The sequence below is a fragment of the Mastomys coucha genome, unplaced genomic scaffold (assembly GCF_008632895.1).
Source record: "Mastomys coucha isolate ucsf_1 unplaced genomic scaffold, UCSF_Mcou_1 pScaffold22, whole genome shotgun sequence".
In the NCBI taxonomy this organism is placed as follows: Eukaryota; Metazoa; Chordata; class Mammalia; order Rodentia; family Muridae; genus Mastomys; species Mastomys coucha.
In genome coordinates this window covers 232,578,716-232,603,754 of record NW_022196905.1, presented here as the reverse complement: position 1 = coordinate 232,603,754, position 25,039 = coordinate 232,578,716, and the positions used below count along the sequence as shown (strand labels likewise).

Here is a 25,039-nt window from a genome sequence, read left to right as displayed (position 1 = left end):
CAGTCCCCACAAGCTCACATATTTGAATGCTTGCTCCCAGCTACTGTTTGGGAAGGATTAGGAGGTATGGCCTTGTTGGAAGGTGGGCTTTAAGGTTTCAAAACCCTGCATCAAGCCCAGTCTCCTTCTGCTGCTGCCTTCGGATCTGGACGTAAGTTCTGTTACAGCTCCTGTGCCATGCCTGCCCTAAATCAATGGTTCCTCCTTTTATACTCTGCATCATCATGGTTTCGTCTCAATGCAACAGTAGCCCTAAGACAACAATCAATCCACATCCCACATTCCAATCATCTCCTTAATCAGATTTTCAAAGATGAGCAGAGCCACAGTATTTCTTTCCCAACCATCCCAAAGCCAGGTACCAGATAGCTAGAGATAGCCCCTGTACCTCAGCACCCACTAGCATTCCTATTTAGGTAACTAAATCTAACCATATTTACTGTCCTTATCTGCCTCTTGATTGGGTTTAGGCTATAATCCCCAAAGACACAATCCTATATGACCATAAACTTAAATGGCAAAATCTCAAAAGATCAAAATACAGAAAATATAATTCTAGAAAAAATAATTTAAAAAATTTAAAAGATAGTTATTGAAGTCAGACATAATGACAAAGAGGTACATACCTATAATCACAGCATTTGGAAGGTAGACAGGAGGATCAGAAGTTCAAGGTCATTTCCCTTCACAGAGCCTGAAGTTGGCCCCCTTCATAAAGCCTGAGGTCAGCCTAGGCTACATGAGACCCTGTGTCAAAACAAGCACAAAAAGCATTTATTTGTCTGTGGGGTTATGTGTGTATATATTGAACCCAGTGGGTTGTTTTGTTTCTTAAGACAGGGTCTCAAACCCTTAGCCAGACTAACTAGAGGGCACAGAGACAATATCCAAATTAGTAAAATCAGAAATAAAAAGGGAGATATAACAACGAAATATATCTTAAAATAATTATTCTATTTGTTGAATATTAACAGTTGAAAACATTAAAATCATGTTCTACAAAAAAAAAAAAAAAAAAAAAAAAAAAAAAAAAAAGACAGGGTTTCTCTGTTATATAGCCCTGGCTGTCCTGAAACAAACCTAAGGTTCTGAGATACAAGCAAGTGCTCTACCAACAAGCTTCATTTCAAACCCAATCTCAACCCCACACCTGCACATACATGCATGCCTGAGTGTGTGCATGAGTATGTATGCATGTGTAACAATTCTGCTCTGTAGCCCTGGAACTCACTGTGTAGAATGAGGATATTTGCCTGCCTCTCCTGAGACTAAAGGTGTACCCTATCATACCCATCTAGTTTGTCTTTTAAACACATAACAGCATGAGAACATTACATAGGTGGCTTTACAAAATATAGATAGGCTATATTCAAATGTTTTTACAAGTGTGAACAAATATACAACTATATGGGTAGTTTGAATGAGAATGGCCCTCAGAGGCTCATTCTGAATGCTTCGTCATTATGGGATGACACTACTTGAGAAGGATTAGGAGGTGTGGCCTTGGTGGAGGAAGTATGTCACTGAGGGTGGTTTTGAGGTTTCAGAAGCTCATGCTGCACCAGTCTTTCCCTCTGCCTGCCTTTGGAATCATGAATGTAAAGCTCTTAGGTGTTTCTCCAGTGTAGTGTTGTGATGCTCCCATCGTGATGGCAAGGATTCTGCTCTGAAACTGTAAGCCAGCCTCCAGTTATTGTTCTCTTTTATAAAAGAGTCGCTTCGCTTTGGGGGCTGGCGAGATGGCTCAGCAGGTAAGAGCACTGACTGCTCTTACGAAGGTCCTGAGTTCGGATCCCAGCAACCACGTGGTGGCTCACAACCATCTGAAATGAGATCTGATGACCTCTTCTGGTGCCTCTAAAGACAGCTACAGTGAACTACGCTGGAACGAGTGGGGCCATCCTGAGTTCAATTCCCAGCAGTCACATGATGGCTCACGGCCATCTGTACAGCTACAGTGTACTCATGCAAATAAAATAAACAAATCTTTAAAAATAAATAAATAAATAATAAATAAGTAAAATAAAAGAGTCACTTCATCAGGTTGGGTGTAGTGGTGCACACCATGAATCCCAGCACTTAAGAGGCAAATGGATCTCTGAGTTCAAGGCCAGCCTGGTCTACAGAGAGAGTTTCAAGACAGCTAGGACTACACAGAAAAACTCTTAGGGGTGGGAAAGGAGAAGTCATGATATCTCTTCACAGCAATAAAACAGTGACTAAGACAAACTCATAGAATAAAAAAAAAAGATAAAACCATGGTCATAAATAGGTTTTAAAAAAGGCAAAACTTATAAGGATATAAAGCCCTGAGTTCAATCCATCCATAAATCTCTAATAAAAGCCTTTTATTCATGTATCATTACAATTGGCAGCTGGCATACCCAGCTATGTTTGTTGTTTGTTTGAGAAAGGGTTTCTCTGTGTAGCCCTGACTGTCAGTAGATCAGGCTGGCCTCAAACTCAGAGATTCACCTACCTCTGGATTAAAGCTGTGTATCACACAGCTTTATAACTGCATCATGAGAGTGCGCACGGGGCATTTCAGCTACAGAAGAAGTTGGATAAGGAAAGGAATCCGGGTCTGGGCGTGCAACGTTCGGCTAGATATCACTGAGCTAGGTGGGACAGCCACGTAACAATTTCAAGATGCCAGGATGCTCCAGTACAAATTCAGGTTCTACTCGTTACATATCCTTCAGTGGTGTAGAGTCAGCTCTCTCCTCCTTAAAAAACTTCCAGTCCTGTACCAGCTCTGGAATGGACACAGTTTCTAGTGCTGCCCTGGACCTTGCAGAGACTCACACTGAAGTGCGTAGTAAGTACAGACAAGGCCATGGTTGAATTTGCTTGCTGAATGGATGGAGAACTAAGCCATATGTTCAGGCTGTCCAGTCTACAATAAATCATGTAAAAGAAGAACGTCCAGAAAAAGTACCAGATTTAAAATTACTGATGGAGAAGAAATTTTTGGCTTTACAGGATAAAAACTCTGATGCCGACTTTAAAGAGAATGAAAAGTTCGTGCAGTTCAAGCAACAGCTGAGGGAGCTGAAGAAGCAATATGGTATTCATGCAGACAGAGAGAATGATGGGACAGAAGGAGTTGACAAAGATATGATTGTGGCCCAGAGCCAAACTAATTTCATCTGCCCCATAACACAGCTGGAAATGAAGAAGCCAGTGAAAAACAAAATGTGTGGCCACACATATGAAGAGGAAGCCGTTGTCTGCATGATTGAATCCAAGCATAAGAGGAAGAAGAAGGCATGTTGCCCCAAAATTGGCTGTAGTCACACAGACATGAGAATGTCAGACCTCATTCTAAATGAAGCCCTGAGAAGGGCAATCGAGAGCCACAAGAAGAAGAAAAAAACGCTAATCCAAGTAGGAGCAATCCAAGTAGGGATGTCAGCAGCCTGCCTCCCCACCAGACACCAGAGACTGAGGGTAGACAGCAATAGGCCTGGCCGAGCAGCACTCTGTTTGTGGTAACCCTTGAAGGCTAATTGTAATTGAAAGCATTTTTTAGTTACATAGTAAAAACACAAGTACAGCCGGGCGGTGGTGGCGCACGCCTTTAGTCCCAGCACTTGGGAGACAGAGACAGGCGGATTTCTGAGTTCGAGGCTAGCCTGGTCTACAGAGTGAGTTCCAGGACAGCCAGTGCTACACAGAGAAACCCTGTCTTGAAAACAAAAACAAAAACAAAAACAAAACAAAACAAAATACAAGTACATTATATTCTTTATTTTCAAGTGCTCTGAAATTTTAAATAAAACTTTGATAATCCTCAAAAAATAAAAAACTGCAATCATATAAAATAGCATGACAGATAATCTTTTTTTCTGCTTGTTTTTGTTTGTTTGGTTTTGTTTGTTTGTTTGTTTGCTTGTTTTTTCCAGACAGGGTTTCTCTGTGTAGTCTTGGCTGTCTTGGAACTCACTCTGTAGACCAGGCTGGCCTTGAACTCAGAAATCTGCCTGCCTCTGCCTCCCAAGTGCTGGGATTAAAGGTGTGCGCCACCACTGTCTGGCTTTCTGCTTGTTTTTTAAGTGTATTCTGTGATATATATCAACATACGCATCCCCTATTGTATCTTCCATGCTTCTGTGTTGATTTGGGTATACAGATAAAAATCCATTCTGTGCCACAGTCATATAAAACCACAAATTTGGCAGAAATAATACTAGCAATCAAACTAGCACCATTGTCTATGTACCTCTCATGGTACCATGCATGTGACTATTTTTGTGGCAATTAGTAGCTGCTAGGTTCTTCAGGCAAATGTGGCCTTTGTTTATTAGAGCCCCCTGGAATCTCATCAGCGGGAAGGAATGTGCATGCTGATGAGCAGTGACTTTTAGGTGATTTTTCCATCACCACTGTACTGCACGGCCAATCCCTTCTGCAGAGCTCAGCTTTGTACCCTCCCATCTGGCACCCTTTCTGACCACCAGAATTACAGTTTGCAGAGCTTTGGATTTCAAGGTTTCAATGTGTAAGATTATGGCATTCTGTATCTGGCCCCTCAGCATTACCACCCAGGTGGCTCCCAGACAATTCCAGTACTCACTTGGGTGGGCTACACGGTATTCCAGCCTGTATCTAGGCAATCTGTGAATAAAACACTGCCTGGATGATAGCCATTTCCCTGTCTGCCTTAGCCATGTTCAATTAAGACAAACCTTAAGTATTTTTAAAGCATTTCCTTTTTTAAATTAGCAAGTACGTACATACATTTGTATCACTTGCTCTTTAAGAAAAACTTGTAATTCAATTCTCTTACTGTGCAATCTATCCATTCAGAGAATATTCCGTGGTGATTCTCAGAGCTATCCAGCCATCACCACAATCAACTTAAGAACATTTCATTGCTTCCCAAAGAAAACCTCTACTCTTCAGTAATCAGCTCCCATTTTCCTACTAATTTTTTTCCTACAAATTTGCCTATTCAGGGCATCACTCATAAACAGAACCATACAATATGCGATCTTTTGCAACCCGTTTCTTTTACTTATATATACTTTTAGGGTTATCCATTGGAAAACATATGTTAAGTCATATTTAATGCCCTCTCTTGTCAAATCATATTCCATTACATGACTATGCCACATTTACTGCCCATGTTCATCAGTCAGTGGACACCTGCCATTGAAACTCATGGACAAGTTTTGTGTAACATGTGTTTGCATCTCCTGAAGATAGATAGATAGAGATAGAGATGATAGAGATAGAGATATACATCTAAAAACAAAACCACTAGGTTATGTGGTAACTGTATTTACCCTTTGAAAAACTCTGGACTATGTACAAAAAGACAGAACCACTTTACATTCCCACCAACAGAGCATGAAAGAAGACTCACCCAGGACCATTTCAACTTTGTGCACATTCTCACCAACACTATTTCATGTCTTTTTGATTAGAGCAATCCTGGAAGGTATGAAATGGCATCACAATGTGGCTGTGATATGAATCTCTCTGATAGCTAATAACATTAAACATTTTCCCACTTATTGGGCAGTGATCTTTATGCCATTTTAAAATTAAGCTATCTTTTTATGAATAAGCTATAAACGGCTAAAAAGAAATAAAACAAAACATGAGCCAGTGAGAAGGTTCAGTGTAACCACTAGAAGTACTTGCCACCAAACTTAACTTGAGTTTGATCCTGGCAAGTTGTCCCCGACTTCCACACGAGTGGACATATGTACAAACATACATGCACACAAACATACACACAGTAATTTTTTAAAATTCTGAATATAAGTTCATTAACATTTAAATAAATGGGAAGTAATTTCCCCTAAAACATATTTCTTTCTTGAGAGTTACCTTTGAAGCACAAATGTTTAACTCAGATTAAATTCAACTGATCCATTTTTAACATTAACATAGCATGTCTTTTATCTGCTTTCTTAAATAGAAGGAAAAGCACTATGCACCTACCCACTGACCCTTTTGTTGTTAATGTTGCTGTACTAGGGACCAACGCAGGACCTTTCATATGCTAGCCATGCATTTCAGTACAGTACTTTAGACACTTTTCCCTACCTTGAAATGTTTACTTAATAATCTGCCTGGAGTCACTCTATGACAGTATGACTATTCCTTGGTACTACTGGAAAGTATCCAAGCATACAAACCCACACAGCTATTCAGCTAGTATCCTAAAGACAGACACTTGTGATTTCCTACTTTTGCTATATCAAATAACGCCACAATAAATCTCTGTGCACAGACATTTCATGTTACTGTTACTAGGTCTTTAGGATGGAACCCTAGAAACAGAATTACTAGATCCATTTTGATAGCTCTTTCCTACTTAAATCTGACAGCACTACATCTTCACCAGTAACATGTGAAAGTACATCCAATGTCTAAATGACTTTGACATATGCTAGAATAAAAAACTCCAGAACTGAAAAGTCAGCTCTTAAGCCAGGGCTGGCAGCTCACACTTGCAATCCTAGCACCGGAGAGGCTAAGATCACTGCTTCACAACTATCCATGAGATCTGACGCTCTCTTCTGGTGTGTCTGAAGACAAGTGTACTTATATATAATCATAAAAAAGTGTGGATACTTCGATCCTTTTTAGAAGGGGGAACAAAATACCCATGAAAGGAGTTGCAGAGACAAAGTATGGAGCAGAAACGGAAGGAAGGAGAGCAATCCAGAGAGTGCTCTACCTGGGAATCCTTCCCATATTCAATCACCAAACCCAGACACTACTGTGTATGCCAGAAAGTGCTGGCTGACAGGAGCCTGATATGGCTGTCTCCTGAGAGGCTCCGCCAGTGCCTGACTAATACAGAAGTAGAGGCTCACAGCCATACATTGGACTGAATACAGGGTCCCCAATGAAGGAGCTAGAGAAAGGACCTAAGGAGCTGAATGGTTTGCAGCCCCTTAGGAGGAACAACAATATGAACTAACTAGTACCCTCAGAGCTCCGAGGGACTAAACCACCAGCCAAAGAGTACACATGGTGGGACTCATGGCTCCAGCTGCATATGTAGAAGAGGATGGCCTAGTCGGTCATCAATGGGAGGAGAGGCCCTTGATCCTGTGAAGGTTCTATGTCCTAATGTAGGGGAATGCCAGGCCCAGGAAGTGGGAGAGAGTGGGTTGGTGAGCAGGGGGAGGGGAGAGGGAATAAGGTTTATTTTTTCGGAGGGGAAACCGGGAAATCAGATATCATTCGAAATGTAAATAAAGAAAATATCTAATTAAAAATAAATAAATAAGAATTCAAACTTTGCCGGGCGGTGGTGGCGCACGCCTTTAATCCCAGCACTTGGGAGGCAGAGGCAGGCGGATTTCTGAGTTCGAGGCCAGCCTGGTCTACAGAGCGAGTTCCAGGACAGCCAAGGCTACACAGAGAAACCCTGTCTCGAAAAACCAAAAAAAAAAAAAAAGAAAGAATTCAAACTTTATCTACAATTTACTCACGAAAAAAATTTTAAATAACATTTCATGAACATCAATCCCTACCTCTCCCACTTCTCAAGCTTTGACAATTAGTCAAGAGAGTAACTATAACAATTCTCTGAGAACAGAAAGTACCTTATGGCAAATGCCAAAAGGGATTTATTTATTTATTTTTGTTTTATATGCACTGGTGTTTTGCCTGCATGTGTGTCTGTATGAGAGTGTTGGATCTCCCAGAACTGGAGTTACAGACAATTGAGTGTGCCATGTGGATTCTGGGAATTGAACTCAGGTCCTCTGGAAGAATAGCCAGTGCTCTTAACTACTGATCCATCTCTCCAGTCCTCACAAAAAGGGATTTTTATTGACCAAGCTGAGTTTGACTCTAGTTGTCCACTTACTACCTGCCCTTCCTTCCTTAGAAAGTACAGATGCTGCTGCTTTCACAGGGCTGGCTTCGCACTAAACGATAACACTGTACCAGACCAACACAAAGTGGTCAGAAAGACAGCTTAGTGAAATCATCAAAGCAAATGATTATTTGCTATGCAGCTTTGGGCAAACTATGTTAGATATGTTTCACACAATATGGAGAAAACTGTAAATGATTCCACAAATTATTAACCATAGTTACCTTGGAGGACAAAATTAGGGTAAGAGAGTATTCACTATTTTTTTCTTTGTACATCTAGGTTGTTTGGCTTCTGGTTTAATGGAAAAATCCATTGACCTACTTCTGCTGAGAAATGTGGGCAGAGAAGTGATGAGGGACATCATAGACACTGGTAATATAGTCTGTGTTTTAATGGGAATATACACATGTACTCTATTACCCACACAAAGAGTTTGTGAGATTTTTCTATAAGAAATGTTTCAGTTTGCAGTTTGCTATATAATCTGTGGCAATCACTCCACTCTGTTGTGCAAAAAATAGTTACACAGTCTATACATAAAACAAGTAATTGTGGCCATGTTCCCATCAGATGTAACAGGCATCAGGCCCACAGGCCACACTCTACAAACCCCTGCTTTATATACACCAGACATACTCTTTATGTGTGGTGGGGAAAAAAAAAAATCCAAAATTTTAAAAGATCAAGTACACACATGCAAAATTGCTATCAAATTTGTTCCCTACAGCTAGAAGTGTTGGCACACACCTGTGTCGCTAACTACTCAGGAGGCCAAGGCAGGAGAGTAGCATGTTTTAGGCCAGCTGGGAACAGTAAGATTCTACTAAAAAAAAAAAAAAAATCTGTTCCCTTAAAAATAAAAACACATGTGGTACAGGCAAAACACCTATACACATAGAATAACTTTTTAAAAATTAAAGGAAAGAGATTTCACAAAATCCTATTTAGTTCTCTTCTCTGCCCTCATCCAGCATGTACTAAAATATCCACATCATACTTTGTGTCTCTGCCTATCAAGAAGATGGAAAAATACAGTCATCAGTCCTCTGGTTTCTTTTTAAGCACCTGCCCCACCCTATATCCATTCTTTCAATGTTCCAACTCCCAGACTCCCTAAAATAATGAACTTAAGGTAGAAGGGATGGGAAGAATGGAAAGTTACAAGAAACAGAATATGACTGATAATTGTTACCAAGAAAACATCTTCCCTTTTTGCTCTTAATGGGCTGTAAAGCTGATGCAATTAAATTATAACTATAGCAACTCAGCGGGTACCCATGGGCTTCTGCTCCTTTGGCATCCTTGCACAAGCAGAAGCTATCTGCTTAAAATCAAGGAAACTGTAGGCAGCCAGAAACAGAAGTTTGGGGACTACAAGGAAGGCAAGTTAGCAGAAATACCTACAGGGTGTTGGGGACCAGTTTAGGTTAGCTATTAGCAGCATTTTGGTACAAGGCTGTATAGTTTAAAAAGACAAGAGCAAGATCCAAAACAGTGTAGCAAACACGTTTTATCTCAGCACTTGAGAGGAAGAGGCAGGCTGATCTCTGAGTTCGAGGCCAGCCTGGTCCATAGAGCAAGTTCCAAGACAACCAAGGGTTGTCCACAGCATACTATTGACTGCATAGAGCAACTAAACACTCAGTTTTCACAATCACTTAGAAATGGAAAGCAGCCTCCCCACTACTTCGATATTTACCGAGTTCCTAAAACAGACAATGCCTCAGATTATCATCAGTCTTTCTCAAGTTCACAGAATAAAGACTAGCTGGACATTTTCCTGAATTACACAGAATCCTAGTGACTTTCTGGACCCAACAAAATCTCAGTAGCAGAACTCCTTTCACCTCTCTTTCTCCAGGACCCTTCCAAAGATATAGGAACATGAGTGCTGGAGTCAGCCTTACTGGGTTTGAATCTTGGCTCAGCACTCACCTGCTGTACAATCTAAAAAAGGTACCACCAGCCCCTCTCTGAACCTGTGCTCTTCAATTAGAATATATGGATCACTGTCTTGATGCTGGCTCTGATGATGAAGCAAAGACTTAATGTGTAAGGAGGTTTCTGATACACGGTAAATAGCCACTCGATTATATTTTTCACAGAAAGCAGTTTGGTTTTGATTTTTTTGTTGGGTTGTGTTTTACCCCACCAAGATCCTCTGTAAGGATCCTGCTAAGGCTGTATGACCCTGTTAATCAGCGTTTTTCCACAAAGCCTTGTTCTCCTGAGGCTCACCCATCTTCCTGTTTCTACAATCAGCCAGAGAGCACTGCATTTCCAGGCTTTTCAGAGGCAGTCTCTGGGGTCACTGACAATAAGCAGACAGAATCACTCCTCACTTGGATGGCTTCTCCTTACTGACCATTCATCAATTTTTTCCAATTACCCTTAAAAACTCTGTTCACTGCTGAGTGCTTTCTGGCTTTGGGTAGCACTTACGCGCATGACCCATATCTACTAACACACTTACAAGGGCCATTTATGACTCAATAGCCCACAAACCTAAGCAGGAGCTACAGAACAGAACTCCCCCATCCTATGATATGGGTTCTTAGCTTGGGCAGACAAATAGACTGGAACTCTAAAAACCTAGAGAGGCACCGAAACAATGCAAGGTTTGCTGATCTATTTATAACTCTGAGGTCCTGACTATCTGGCTTGTGACTGCCCAAACTGATAGAAGAAACTGATCTGCCCCCAAACTACCCAGTCCAACGGCACTTGCCCACCAGTACTCACGCCTTGACATCTGCTGTCTCCTGGGATGTGCGTGTGAGGGTACGGGAACGCAAGCGCTCACCAGCTTGCTGGATCTCCTGTAAATTTCGTTCTACATGTGGAAGCTCAGAGATGCCTTCAGTCTCAGCAGCAAGCTGTTCAGCTTGCTGAAGAAGCTCACCAAACCCCTCAGTATCCATTGGAGATGCGATGCTACATGAAAGAAAAAAAAAAAAAACCCAAGTCAAGGGGGAGGGAGGCTTCATCTCTGCTTCAATCTGTTACATGATAATAAAACTCCAGGACTTTTTGTAAACCGAAGGGGGGGACAGTTCATCAACAAGCAGAATTTATTCCTGAATATAGCCCAAGAACAGGCCTGACAGAGAAAACAAGTCAGACTATGAACAGATCATTTCTGTGAATATTGACTGTCCCAAGACTGATTTCACCACCAGAACAAATGCAAACATATTAAGCCACAGGCTAGAATTCCTGCCTTTCCCTGCAGACCCAACACAGATAAGGAAATGAAAGCCATTGTGGCAAGCTCCAATTAGCCTAAAGAACATCCCTCTATACCTCCAATCTCTCCTCATTTATCCTGAGAGAAAAGGGCATCACCGCCACTCCACCAGAAGAATGCCCCCATTAAGAAGTGATTGCTGTGGGGCCATGATGGTACATGCCTTGAATCCCAACATTCCGGAGGCAAAGGCAGGAGGATCTCTGTTTGAGGTTAGCCTGGTCAATAGAATGAGATCCAGGACAGCCAGGATTACACAGTGAGACCCTGTCTTGAAATATGCCACACCCCAAAGAAAAGAAGATGAAGGCAGTGTGCTGCAGCCTAAGGCCTTCCACTACGATTTTCATGGTAACTCTAGACTGCAGAACTCAGTTATGTGCTCAGCATATGCCCTGTGGTGATCTGGCTGAACTAAGATCAGAGGAACACTAAGTATCTTCTAACTAAACCCAGTCTCACTTTATTCTAACACAACCATGTCTTCTTGAACATAGAAGACATTCATTTTTATTATTCACACCCTGGACTCCATTTACACAGTCTTATAAGTTACTGATGGTCTCATTACATATGACATCTAACTTGTTAATGCAACTACTAATGATAATTATATTTATATAAGTAACACCTATCTTTTAGACCATGAACATAATTAATAGGCCACCTGTTTCTCTAACAACTGATTCAAAAGTGCTGTAGCTTGAGAAGATGGCTGAACTCGTGAGGGAAGATTTGCTATTGTGACCAGCACTCAATTCCTGAGGCCGGTATGATGGAAAGAAAACTGACTCCAAAACCAACTCTGTCAAGTTTTCCTCTGACCTCCACATGTGATATGGCATGACTCCACACATACATACAAGCACACATACACATACACATACTGTTTAAATAAGTATTTAAAAAAATATATCAGGTGTTGGAGAGGCAGATGGTTCAGTGGTTAAGAGCATTGACTGCTCTTACAGAGGACCTGGGTTTAATTCCCAGCATCTATATGTCAGCTCATAACCAACTATAACTCCAGTTGCAGGAGATCTGATTTGATCTTCTGGCCTGAGGGCACTGAATGCATGTGGTGCACAGACACATATACAGGTAAAACATACTGTAAGTTTTAAAACTAAAGTTCCTAGAAAATTATATATACATTTTAAATCCAATATATTCAGGCTGTACCTGACTGCCATTGCTTGTGGGAGAATGAGGATGGCAGAGCTAACATTCTCCAGTCCCTGCCTGCTCCAGTCAATTCCCAACCCAGCAAGCAGTGATCCTTTTAAATTCAGATACTATCCTTAGGCTTAAACCTCTGGTACAGTGGTGCTCTCCAGGTGGGGCTCTACCTACCCCCTACTACCCAGACTTCCTCTCTTCCTTGGGCTCTGTCCACCCCCAGGGCTTCCTTGCTGACTGTAGGGGAAGAGGCACATTCCTGCCCTAAATTAACCTTTCACTTCATTCTACTACTGGAGCACTCCTCCCCAGTTTCAGCTGAACTTCTAACTGCCTTTGAGGCTATGCTATAAGATGCTAGTCTCAAAGGTTAACATGTGGGACTGGAGAGACAGCTCTGTAAGAGAACTTACTGTTCTTGTAGAGGATCGGAGTTTGGTTCCCAGCATTTATGTTGGGCAGCTAACAACTGCCTGTAACTCCAGCTCCAGGAAATCTGACACCCTCTTCTGGCCCACATGTGTGCGTGCACACACACACAAACAAACACAGATACACACATATATACATAAATCAAATAAATAAATTGTGCCAGGTATGGTGGCACAAGCCTTTAGTCTCAGCACTCAGAAGGCAGAGGCAGGTGGATCCCTGATGCCAGCCTGGTCTACAGAGTGAGTTCCAGAACAGCCAGGGCTACAGAGAAACCCTGTTTCAAAACAAAAAACAAACAAACAAACAAAAGACAAAAACAACAACAACAACAACAAAAACTATAGATGGATGAATGGATGGATGGACAGACTGACAGACAGATCATTAAAGCTACTAAAATTAACATGGGCAGGACTAAAGTGGCAAGGTATACCTGTAATCCAGCACTTGGGAGGCTAAGGCAGGATTGAGAGTCCAATGCCAGAGTAGGCTCCTACTTAGTATGACTCTTATCTACAAAAAAAAAAAAAAAAAAAAAAAATTGAGTTTTGTGGCATGTACCTTTAAAGCCCAGAACTCCTAAGACTGATACGGGCAGGTCTCTGTGAGTTTGTGACTGAGTGAGTTCTAGGCCACCAGGGTTACAGTAAGACTCCATCTCAAAAAAGAAAAAAATGATGTTCTTACTGGGATGATCCCATGATATAGATCTCTTCCCCCACTTAGAATATATTTGGGAACCTTTGTTAAAAAAAAAAAAAAAAAAGCTCTAAACTTACTGTGAACTATGGATGAGCTACAGTGCAGAATGTTCTTCACAGAAGGTAGTCGTCTTAAAAAAAATTACACAAACTATGATAAATAAATGCACTTAAAAACAATCTACCCTGGCATGTCCACATTATCTCTTTGGGAAAGGCAAAGGCCTTAGAGAAATATTCTTGGCTTTTTTCACATGGCCAAAGATGGTAAGACATAACACCAGGGGTATTCCCCCATGGCTCTTGTATTTGTTTAAGCTAACTGTAAATGTCACCTCCTGCTCTGCTTACTTTAATAATAAAAAATGAAAAGTGCTTTGCACTACTCTTGAACTCAAAAGACTGGAGTTCCCTGGTATCCCCTCTCAGATCTTTGGAATATATTCTTTGAACCTTGAGAGTTAGAGGTGCTGGTGGGTTGGTACATGATGAGAAAATTAAAGAAAATAACTGATGTCCAGAGTTTCTTCTGTTTCTTCATGCTGCTTTGCATTCACCTGTCATTCAATGTCTAAACTGCGTATGTCCCTCAGGGGGCACATTAACATTCTCAAATGAGGTGGATGTAAATACTTGTGGTTTGAATGTGAAATGCTTCCAATAAAGGCTCAGGTGTTTGAATACTTGGTCCCTGGTTGGTGGCACTTGTGAGGGAGCTCTGTGCACCTTCATCAGGTGAAGACCTTCACTGAGGACCAAGCCTTGAGGTTTACCATCCAGCTTCACTCGTATGCGCACATATCCCGGCTGTGGCCGCAATGCTCCTGTAACCAGGCCTTCCCTGATACAGAGTGCGGTGCTTTCAATGAGAGCCAACACCTTAGCTGGGGTTTCTACTGCTATGATGACACACCATGACCAGAAGCAAGTTGGGGAGGAAGGGGCTTGTTTGGCTCACACTCCAGATCACTGTACATCACTGAAGGAAGCCAGGACATGATCTCAAACCAAGCAGGAACTAGGAGGCAGGAGCTGATACAGAGGCATGGAAGGGTGCTTTTGCTCTTTATGGTTTACTCAGCCTGCTTCCTACAGAACCTAAACAACCAGCCCAGGGGTGGCACCACCCACAATGGAATGGGTCCTCTCCTATCAATCACTAATTAAGAAAACACCTTATTGCTTGATCCTATGGAAACATTTCCTTCCCCTCTGATGACTCAAGCTTGTGGCAAACTACCATAAAACTAGCCAGGACACAGGATGAATTCTTTCTCCTTTAGATTATTTCTTGCCAGGTTAATTGGTTACAACAAACAGAAAATTAACAAAAACAATCCCTACAGTTGCATATATAGTAAAATAAACTCATTATAAAGATAGTGAAAATATATCAGATAATTTCAGTTCAGTTGCTATTAAAACATGTGAAGGGTTGGGTTTTTTTGGTTTTTTGTTTTTTTTTTTGGTTTTTGGTTTTGGTTTTTTGAGACAGGGTTTCTCTGTGTAGCTTTGACTGTCCTAAAACTCATTCTGTAGGCCAAGTTGGCCTTGAACTCAAGAGATCCACCTGCCTCTGCTGGGACTAAAGGCTTGTATTGGGGGTTGATCTTGTGAACTCTACATTCAGATGCTGATTTCTGTGCCTTGAGATTTAGTTACAGTCAGGACACAAGAATACTGAAGAATCTCCTAGATCAGTGTGGTGTAGAGAATGCTCCACAATTATCTCTGATTAATAAAAAAATTGAATAGCTAATGACTGGGCAGAAGAAATAGAAAAGCTGGCTATTCGATCCCAGCCAGGGGTCCGAGGGAGAAGATCAAAGTAAAAAGATCAAGGTACAAAGAGTTCACCTTGAGGCAGGTGAGGGCCACAAGGCTGGGGAGGAAGACAGTTGTCATGAGGTTGTGCATGAGGAGTTGCCACGGGAGTTCTCCATGAAGAAAACAGCTACAGCAGAGCAAGTCATGGAGAGATTAAATGCAAGTAACTCAGGGCAAGTGGCTGAGAAGTAGCTAGACAGCATAAAGGGTTAGGAATATCTACTCAGTTATTGTGCTTAAAGCTTGTTGAATAAATCTACAGGTCTCTGTCTCAATTATTTTGGGAGCTAGCTGGGTTTGAAAAAACCACTTTAATTTTCATCCTGTAGGTGTTAGCTGCCATCACCACCACCATCATTGCCACCACCTCTGGGCTAAAGCATGTGTTTTAATTATGAAAACATGGTCATTTCCACATTCTTAAAGTAACTATGTTAAATATTCAATCAAGCCAGAAAAGAATAGATATCTAAAAACTCCAACTACTGAGCACTTCTAAACCATTCTAAATCAGTGTCTTCATAAAATGGCCCCTTCAGTATTCTAAGTGGCCTCTTAACAATTTTCCTGCTTGTTCCTGGTACTACTAGCTTATAGGTTTCTCTCCTTTTGCTTTTAAGTACCATTCACAAGTAGAATTCTTTTTACTTAACAGGCCTTGTGACAACTTCCAAACTGGAGGTTCACTAAGTTCTTTAAAGACTACTCCTGCCTAGAGTACATGCCTATAATCCAAGCATCTGGAGACAGCTGGATAAGGAATTCAAAAGCACTCTTGGCTACTGATTATCAACTTGAAAGGATGTACGGTCATCTAGGATTCGAGTTTCTGGAAACACACGGTGAGGGATCATCTAGATTAGGTTAATGTCTGGGCATGGCAGTGAAGAACTACCTGCACTGGGTTGATTAAGTAGGAAGATCCGACCTAAATATGAGTGGTACATTTCTACGGACTGAGACCTTGCTCTAAATAAAAAGGAGAAAACCAGCGTAGTGTAAGTGTTCGTTACTCTTCCTGACAGCAGATGCCAGGCCCTCAGGTTCCTGCCATCATGCCTTCCCTGCCATGGACCATCAAGCTTTGTGCCAAAATACACCTTCTCCCCGTACATTGCTTCTGTCATAGCATTTTATCCCAGCAGCTAGAAAAGTAACTAATATAGCTACAGTTTGAGGCCAACCTGGACTATACATGGCACACTTTCTCAAAAGCAAAAATGACCACTGGGTCATTCCAGACATGGCTACAACTCTGTGGTTTTCTGGTTTCAAATCTGTTACTCAGAACACTTTCCAGAGACCAGAGTCTTCAGAGCCTCAAAACCTGAGAATCAAAGGGAAGCATGAAAGGCCTCGGAGGCAGCTCCTCAGGCCTGTCTGTCTCCTGGGAGCAAGGCAAAGGCAATGACTATTTTAAGCTTTAGGCCAGACTGTCAAAACTCAGTATAGCCATTATAGTTTGACAGCAGCCATAGATAACACGCAAGCAAACGAGTATGTCTGCTTTCAAAAAAATCTAAAAGAAAAGTTGGGGATGCAACTCCCTAACTAACAAGCACAATGTCCTGGTTTTAATCCTCAGCAATTTGTTTGCTTGTTTGTTTTGTTTTTTCAAGACAGGGTTTCTCTGTATGGCCCTGGTTGTCCTAGAACTCACTTTGTAGACCAGGCTGGGCTGGAACTCAGAAATCCACCTGCCTCTGCCTCCCAAGTGCTGGGATTAAAGGCGTGCGTCACCACCACCTGGCCTTTTTTTTTTTTTTTTGGAGACAACTTTTTTTTTTCTGTGTAGCTCTAGCTGTCCTGGACTCACTTTGTAGACCAAGCTGACCTCAAACTCACACAGATCCACCTGCCTCAGTCTCTCAAGTCCTGGGATTAAAGGAGTGAACCACCATACCCAGCTCCTCAGCACCTTTTTAAAAAAGATTTATTTATTTATTTTATGTATGTGAGTACACTGTCACTTTCTTCAGACACACCAGAAGAGGGCATCAGATCCCACTGAAGATGGTTGTCAGCCACCACGTGGTTGTTGGGAATTGAACTCAGGACCTCTGGAAGAGCAGTCAGTGTTCCTAACCACTGAGTCATCTCTCCATCCCTCCTTAGCACTTTTAAATATAAGGTTAATATGGGCTGAGATGGTTCAGGGATTAAGATCACTTGCTGTCTCAAGTCCCTTACTGGCCTCCATGGGTACTGTATGTGCCTGGTGCACAGATGGATATCAAGGTGAACATTCATTGTTAAAGAGACATTTAGGGGCTAGGGAATTGACTGACTGATAAAGAATGTACCTGCTATAGGAATATGTGGACTTGATTTTGGATCTCCAGCACCAAGCTGAAAAGCTAGGCTTACTGGTGTACACCTGCAACCCCAGCACTGGGAAATAGAGATGAGAGGATTACAGGAAGGAAGTAGCTCCACCTCCCACCCACACACATACACACACTCAGTCAGTTTCACCAAGTGGACAAGCTCCAGGTTGAGACAAAAATCTCAAAAAATAACATGGAAAGCAGTAAGAGGAAGACACCTAGCATTGATCTCTAGCCTCTGCCTAAGCATGTGGAGGCCCAGGATCAAGCAGATGCACGTGCTCACACACACACACACACACAGAGAGAGAGAGAGAGAGAGAGAGAGAGAGAGAGAGAATATGCAAGAGAGGGGATAGATTTAGGTGGATCCCTGAATTCAAAGCTAGCCTATCTATAAAGTCAGTTGCACACACTCACGGGATTGATATATAGCATGCAGATCTCTGAGTTCAAGATCAGCCTCTCTACAAAGTGAATTCCAGGGTAGCCAGGGCTACACAGAGAACCTTGTATGGAAAAAAATAAAAAGCAACAACAAAAACAAGAAACAAAAAAATGTATTCTTATTTTTTGTTCTGTTTCTTTGTTGCACAGAATCTGATTCATTCTGTAACCAAGCTAGTCTAGACTTCATTAAGTGGCCCATCAAGGGTTGAATTCAAGGTGATCTTTTGCCTCAGCCTCCAAAGTGCTAGGATTACATGTGAGCCATCATATCCACCATATCCACCATATCCACATAGAAAAAGAACTGTTTAAAAATGTAAACAGTTAAAAAGAAAAAAGTGCTGGACAGCTCCTTCGACAGTTAAGAAGACCTCAGTACCCACATAGTGGTTCATGAGCACCCAGAACCCAAGTAGAAACTTGATGCATAGTGTGAACGTCTGCAATAGCACAAGCACCTATAATCCCAGCACCCCTAAGGGAAAATGCCTGGCAGAGACAGGAGAACCCTCAGAAGCTAGCCTGGCATAGTCATTAGAAAAACAACAGAAACCATGGTGCAAGGAGAGAACATCCTGACCAACATGCATGTTACCATGATATGCATGCCTACATTTACACACAGGAATACGTGTACATTCACACTTAAAAAGTACGTTGTTGGGTAATTCTTTATAGTCCTATGAGACAGTAAAAGAGAGACCTGACCAAAATTCTTAACAGTCTTCTGGGGAAACAGAGAAGTAAAATCAATTCACCCACACAGAAAAGAAGGATCTCCCTAAGAACTGCCCAGGATGACTCGGTGTCTGCAGAAGGGAATGTGTAGTGTTGAAAAATGTCACTTGCACTATTTCATCTCCAGGTAGCAAAGAGAAGTAACCTAGCAGCACACAGAACCACAAATGATCTACATAAGGAACTTTCTGGTGAACTCTGGGCTGTCCCAGAGCAGAAGTCCTAGCTAGAAACAGAAACCAAGAGAGGACCCAAGAAGCTCCACCTCCATCCCTACCCTATCCCCTCATCCTGTGACTGCAAATGTCCTTCCATGGTGATTTCTTTTTTTGTTGTTATTTTGTTTTGTTTTTTTTTCGAGACAAGGCTTCTCTGTGTAGCTCTGGCTGTCCTGGAACTCACTCTGTAGACCAGGCTGGCCTCAAACTCAGAAATCTGCCTGCCTCTGCCTCTGCATCCCAAGTGCTGGGATTAAAGGTTTGCGCCACCACTGCCCGACTCCATGATGATTTCTAAGGGCTTGTCCAAACACATCTGTCTTCAAACTCCTCAGAAGGAGCAAGTCTTTAGAGGCGACTCTTTACCTAGGAATAAGACAGGCTCCATCTTGTAGCTGGCATAGATAGACAGGCCACCAAGCAGTGTAAAAGGCTCTGACTCTGAATCTTTTCTCTAAGTTCTGGTTCTAAACTAGGGGTGACTTTGCCTCCTTGGGGCCAAGTGTGTCAATATTGTAAGATACTCTTGGACATAACAATTTGGAACAGAAGATACACATTATTGCTGTGTGGAGAGTAGAAGCCATGGTTTCTGCTAAATATCCTACAACACACGGCATAACCTTCAACAAAGAATTAGTTGATCCAAAATATGAATAGTTTCTAAGCTGAAAAACTCTTCTGTAAACCAAGAAAGGCGTCTGAGCTAGGGTTACTACTGCTGTGGTGAAACAAAGACTTACTCGGTGTATGCGTCAACACCATCCAACATGGATGTTCCCCATCCAAGAAAGTCAGGACAGGAACTCAAGCTGGGTAGGAACCTGGAGGCAGGAGCTGATGCAGATGAAAGAGGGCTGCTTACTGGCTTGCTTCCCACAGCTTGCTCACCCAGATTTCTTATAAAAACCATGACCACTAGCCACCACCAACAATGGGCTGGGCCCACACACCACATCAATCACTAATTAAGAAAAGGCCTGGGGTGTTGCTTCAGCAGCACATATACTAAAATTGGAACGATACAGAGAAGATTAGCATGGCCCCTGCGCAAGGATGACACGCAAATTAGTGAAGTGTTCCATATTTAAAAAAAAAAAAAAAGAAAAGACCTGGGAGCTGGAGGGACTGGCTCAGTGGTCAAGAGTACATGCTGCTTTTCCTGAGAACCTGAGTTCAACTCTCAGCATCCACATCAGGTGGCATACAACTGTCTGTAACCCCCATCTCCGGGGGGGATCTGACACCTCAGACTCTGTGGGCACTTGCATTCAAGTGTCCATACCCCCCCTTTGTATACATAATTAAAAACAATATTTTTTTAAAGAAAGAGAGAGAGGGAGAGAGAAAACGCTCTACAGCCTTTCCTATGGCTGATCTTATGGAAGCATTTTCTTAATTGAGTTTCTATCCTCTCAATGACTCCAGCAATGTCAAACTGACATAAAGCCATTCAGCACAGTACATTTTAAAGGTACACACCATTAAAGACACTATGAGCCCCTGGAAAAATATCAGGAAAGCAATATAGATTTTACTAGACCCAAACACCAATACAGGATCCTTTTCCCCTCAAAAATTTAAAAATCACAAATATATACAAAATTATCTTTAAGGTAGTATGCATACTCTAGTATATCATACAGCAATAGAAAAGATCAAACTATAGCCTAGACTCAAAATGAAGGGGGGCAAGCTGCGAGAATCTATTTAAAAACAAGAAAAACTAATCTATGCTGCTAGAAACCAGAATACTGGCTAGCACTAGGAGCTCAGAGGGAGTACTGACTCAGAGTGAGCATAATGCACCTTTCTGGGTCCTGTGGACTCAACTGTGGCCCTTCAAAATTCGTTTGAAGTCCTGTCCAACAAAGGAATGGCAGAAGAAAATGAGGCCTTTGGGAGGCAGTAAGTTTGAAATAAAGTGATAAATGGTGAGAGTTCTGAATATGCACTCAGTAGCATTCTATGAAATCATGCTAGAGAGCTCCTTATCTCCTCTATCCTGCGGCATATGTCAAGGAAACCACGAGCACACAGAAAGAGCAAGATAGTAGCCATTAACAAAATTCCAATTTTCAAAGCAGTTAAGATAAGAAATTTCAGGAGGGAGAGTTGTGCTGTTTTGTTTTTTTCCTGTTTGTATATTATGTTTTGTTTTGTTCTGACAAACAATTTTTTATGTAGCTAAATGGCCTTCCTTGAAATCACAATCCTGCCTCTGCCTCCAGAATGCTGGGATTGCAAGCACCAAAGCCAGCTCAAATTCCTATATAAACCACTCAATCTTCTGTTATGGTAGCTCTAAATTGCCTATTTCACCCCTGCTCAGTGTCCCTAAGTAATTCTCAATGACCCTCACATCCACGCCTGTCCCCTGCACTCAAGCTCCAGCCTGGGTTGGGATTCAGGCTCTGACAGTGTAGCCCCCTCATCACTGTCAACCTACTATTTGTCAGAGTGTAGTTTTCTAAGCACCACTGCCAGCTACCCTGTCCACTTCCGGGTGGCCAGGTTTCTGCCTCTCAGGTTCTAACTCACACTTTTCCTCTTTATCTGCACTTGACCTTGGATTGTTACCTCACGAGTATTCCTCACTCTGTTAACTCCGACACTGTAATACCAATAACTTAATACTTCATTTGCAGGGAAGGGTGTGTGTTAGTGTGAGTGTGGAAGTCAGAAGACTACCTGCAGGATGGAGTTGTTTCTCCCCTTGTACCTGAGGTGTAGCCTATATACTTTACATTGGTGTAGTCTACATACTATACATAGGTGTAGTCTACATACTATCTACATAGGTGTAGCCTACATACTATCTACATAGGTGTAGTCTATAGACTATACATAGGTATAGTCTATATACTATACATAGGTTTAGTCTATATACTATACATAGGTTTAGTCTATATGTTTTACATAGGTGTAGTCTACATACTATCTACATAGGTGTAGTCTACATACTATCTACATAGGTATAGTCTATAGACTATACATAGGTATAGTCTATATACTATACATAGGTTTAGTCTATATGTTTTACATAGGTGTAGTCTACATACTATCTACATAGGTGTAGTCTACATACTATCTACATAGGTATAGTCTATATACTATACATAGGTATAGTCTATATACTATACATAGGTATAGTCTATATGTTTTACATAGGTGTAGTCTACATACTATCTACAAAGGTGTAGCCTACATACTATCTACATAGGTGTAGTCTATATACTACACATAGGTATAGTTTATATACTATACATAGGTATAGTCTATATGTTTTACATAGGTGTAGTCTACATACTATCTACATAGGTGTAGTCTACATACTTTACATAGGTGTAGTCTATATACTATACATAGGTGTAGTCTACATACCATCTACATAGGTGTCATCTATACACTATACATAGGTGTAGTCCGTGTCCCTCTAGCCACTGTCTGTCAACCTATTCTTTTTTCTCACATCATTTTCCATATGATGCTCTTACTAAAAACCCCTTGGGCCCAACTCCCAAGGATACCAGTGACACTGCTTCTGATTTGCTGGTCACCAGATTTACCATCCACAACTACCCCTGTACATGCCCTGCCCAGGGTTCTAGTTACATTTTTCCCAAATGAAAACACCCACCCAGCTCCTAACAGCTATTTCATCCTGGCATTGTGAGACTCTGAGCAAGATAATTACTCCCTCTGTGACCCATCTTTGAACACTTTGAGTAACTATACCTCCCTCCCCTGCCACATTGCAACCACTGAGTAAATAAACAGCATTAAGGCCAACTCAAGTCACAACCTAATACTATGATTTACTTGCTACCCAAGACTTCATTGGGCTAGGAGCTTTGGCTCCAAAGTGCCAATGTTCTGAGGTGATAGGACCTTTAAGGGGTTGAGCCTAGTGAGAAGCCCCTCCTGGTTCCCTGCTCCCCCGCTCAAGTGCCTGTCATGATACCTGCTATGAGTTAATTTATTCTTAAAATACATAAATACCTAAATGAATCCACTTCTGTTTATCTACCACTACCACCCTACTCCAAGCCACTTACGCATGCCTCATCCAAGATCACAGTAGCCTCTAGGCTGGTCTCTCTGTTCCTATACTGACTCCTCTGCTACTCGTATGTTCTCTGTCTCTGTCTAATAGTGGGAATTAGTCCCTGAAAACCAGGACTAGGGATGCAGTTCAGTGGTACAGTGTTTGCCTAGTATGCTCAAGGGCCTAGCTTTAGTTTTCAGAACTAAAATATAACTAAATATCTATATGGGGGAGGGGGGAACTAAGCCTTCAATAGTTCCCATTATCTGTAAACGCAAGTCCAGGCCAGTGTGATGGTAATTGCCTGCCTGTAATCCCAAGTACCCAGAAAGCTGGAGCAGGTGGTCCTATAGCATGTATAGATCTGTACGTGCTGAGATCTCCATCATCTGTCCATGAATCAACCCCTGCTCTTCTGCTCCCATTCTTCCCATGACTATGTTCTTCAGCCATATGGCCTCCTGTTGGTTCTTCAAATATGCCAAACTCATAGCTGCCACTGGCTTCTGCAGTAACCGCTTCCTCTGCGTCTACAGAGCCTATCCCCTAATCGATTCAGGTCTCTACTCACGGGTCTCCTTTCTGAAGATGCTACTAAGACATTCCACCAGAAGGTGTACCACTATTTCTATAGTTTATCCCCTGAGAAGTGCATGTCAAAACCAGGCACATGGCTACGTATGTATTAATCCATCATCTGTCTTCTAACAGTATCCTTGAGTCTGGCAAGCTTGTCGTGTTTTTTGTTTGGTTGGTTGGTTGTTTTTTTTACAGCATGAATTCCTAGTGCAATGAAGTAACTAATACACCAAGGACACTTGGAAATTACTGGAGAGAGGGGATGAGGTTATTCCTTTAGTCAACCTTACAGGTCAGCACAGGAATTAAGAAAAGACATTTCCAGCACTGTTTGAGGTTTTTTGGTAATCAGCAACTACGACTGGAGTCAGATTAAGCTACTGTTTGAGTGTAGTGGTGGAGTAGGTGTAAAGTGGCCTTTAGACTTTACAAACAGGAGACAGCTGACTGGGAAAAGTGTGTGCAGCACAAGCATGAGGATGTGAGTTTGAACCCCTAGTACCCATGTATAAAGCTGAATGTGGTGGCATCGATCTGCCACCAGCACTGAGGGAGGGATGAACAGAGACTCTTAGACCCTGGGTGACTCATCAGCAAGCCAGCCTAGCCAATAGGTAGGATCCAGGTTCAGTGAGAGTTGCTGTCTCAAAAACTGATAAAAACACCCAACATCAACCTCAAGTCTCCTGACCTCTGACATCCACAAACACAAACGGGCCTGTATCTCACCTGCCCCCTACACACACATGCATACATCAAACACACACAAAGTGTAAAGCTACAAAACAGTTCAAGCTTTAGGTTATTTGAAACAGGATAGCTATAAAAGGCCATAAAATATAAGGGAAAAAAAGACTGCTGCATCTCTAAATTCTGTCTAATTCTTTCTACAAACCAATTATTTCTAGTTGTCTATCTGATAGCTACTCCTGACTGATCTGTGGGTGCCAGCAACAATTCTTAGTTACTCATCTTGGGTCCCCATAACAGTCAATTTAACCAGAAATCATCTGGCTCCCTCCTCCCCTGAGACCAGCCTATCTCCAAGTTTACTTCTCATACCTCATGACAAGACACACCTTCACCTTTCCCCTCCGCTCTGACCCTCATGCCTTCCTCCCGATTACTTCAATAGCCTAAAATTTCCCGTTTCTTCTAACCCAGTCTCCCTGTGGCCAAAGTAGCCATTCCAAAATACCTCCCACTTTAGACCCATCAGGCGCACCCTCAATCTCAGGTTGTGACATGGTTGCATGAGGTGCTCTGTAGAAAAGCCAGGGCCACGCACCACCTTCAACTCTTATCACCTTCCCCAGCAGTACCAACAGTTCTCCAATCCATAGGAAGCCTTGCCGTTTCCTCTCTTCACACTCTGGTTTTTCGAGACAGGGTTTCTCTGTATAGCCCTGGCTGTCCTGGAACTCACTCTGTAGACCATGCT

The 25,039-nt window shown here is 42.0% G+C and overlaps 1 protein-coding gene, 1 non-coding gene and 1 pseudogene across 4 annotated transcripts in view; 2 read left to right on the top strand and 1 right to left on the bottom strand.

Moving 5' to 3' along the window:
• Nup93 (nucleoporin 93) overlaps nucleotides 1-25,039 on the bottom strand; it is a 103,551-nt gene that overhangs the window by 76,052 nt on the left and 2,460 nt on the right. For 2 of the 3 annotated variants that reach the window (XM_031340903.1, XM_031340904.1), the window contains exons 2-3: nucleotides 13,144-13,223; nucleotides 10,592-10,783 (exon numbers count right to left, since the gene is read on the bottom strand). In XM_031340903.1, the coding sequence (XP_031196763.1) occupies nucleotides 10,592-10,770 (179 nt within the window). In that variant the 5' untranslated portion in view covers nucleotides 10,771-10,783; nucleotides 13,144-13,223. The remainder of the gene's footprint in view (nucleotides 1-10,591; nucleotides 10,784-13,143; nucleotides 13,224-25,039) is intronic. The other variant, XM_031340902.1, reaches the window with a different exon arrangement.
• On the top strand, nucleotides 2,630-3,495 carry LOC116070765 (annotated as a pseudogene).
• LOC116071560 lies at nucleotides 19,957-20,062 on the top strand. The gene has a single exon (XR_004110971.1). It is a non-coding gene; the product is annotated as a U6 spliceosomal RNA (small nuclear RNA).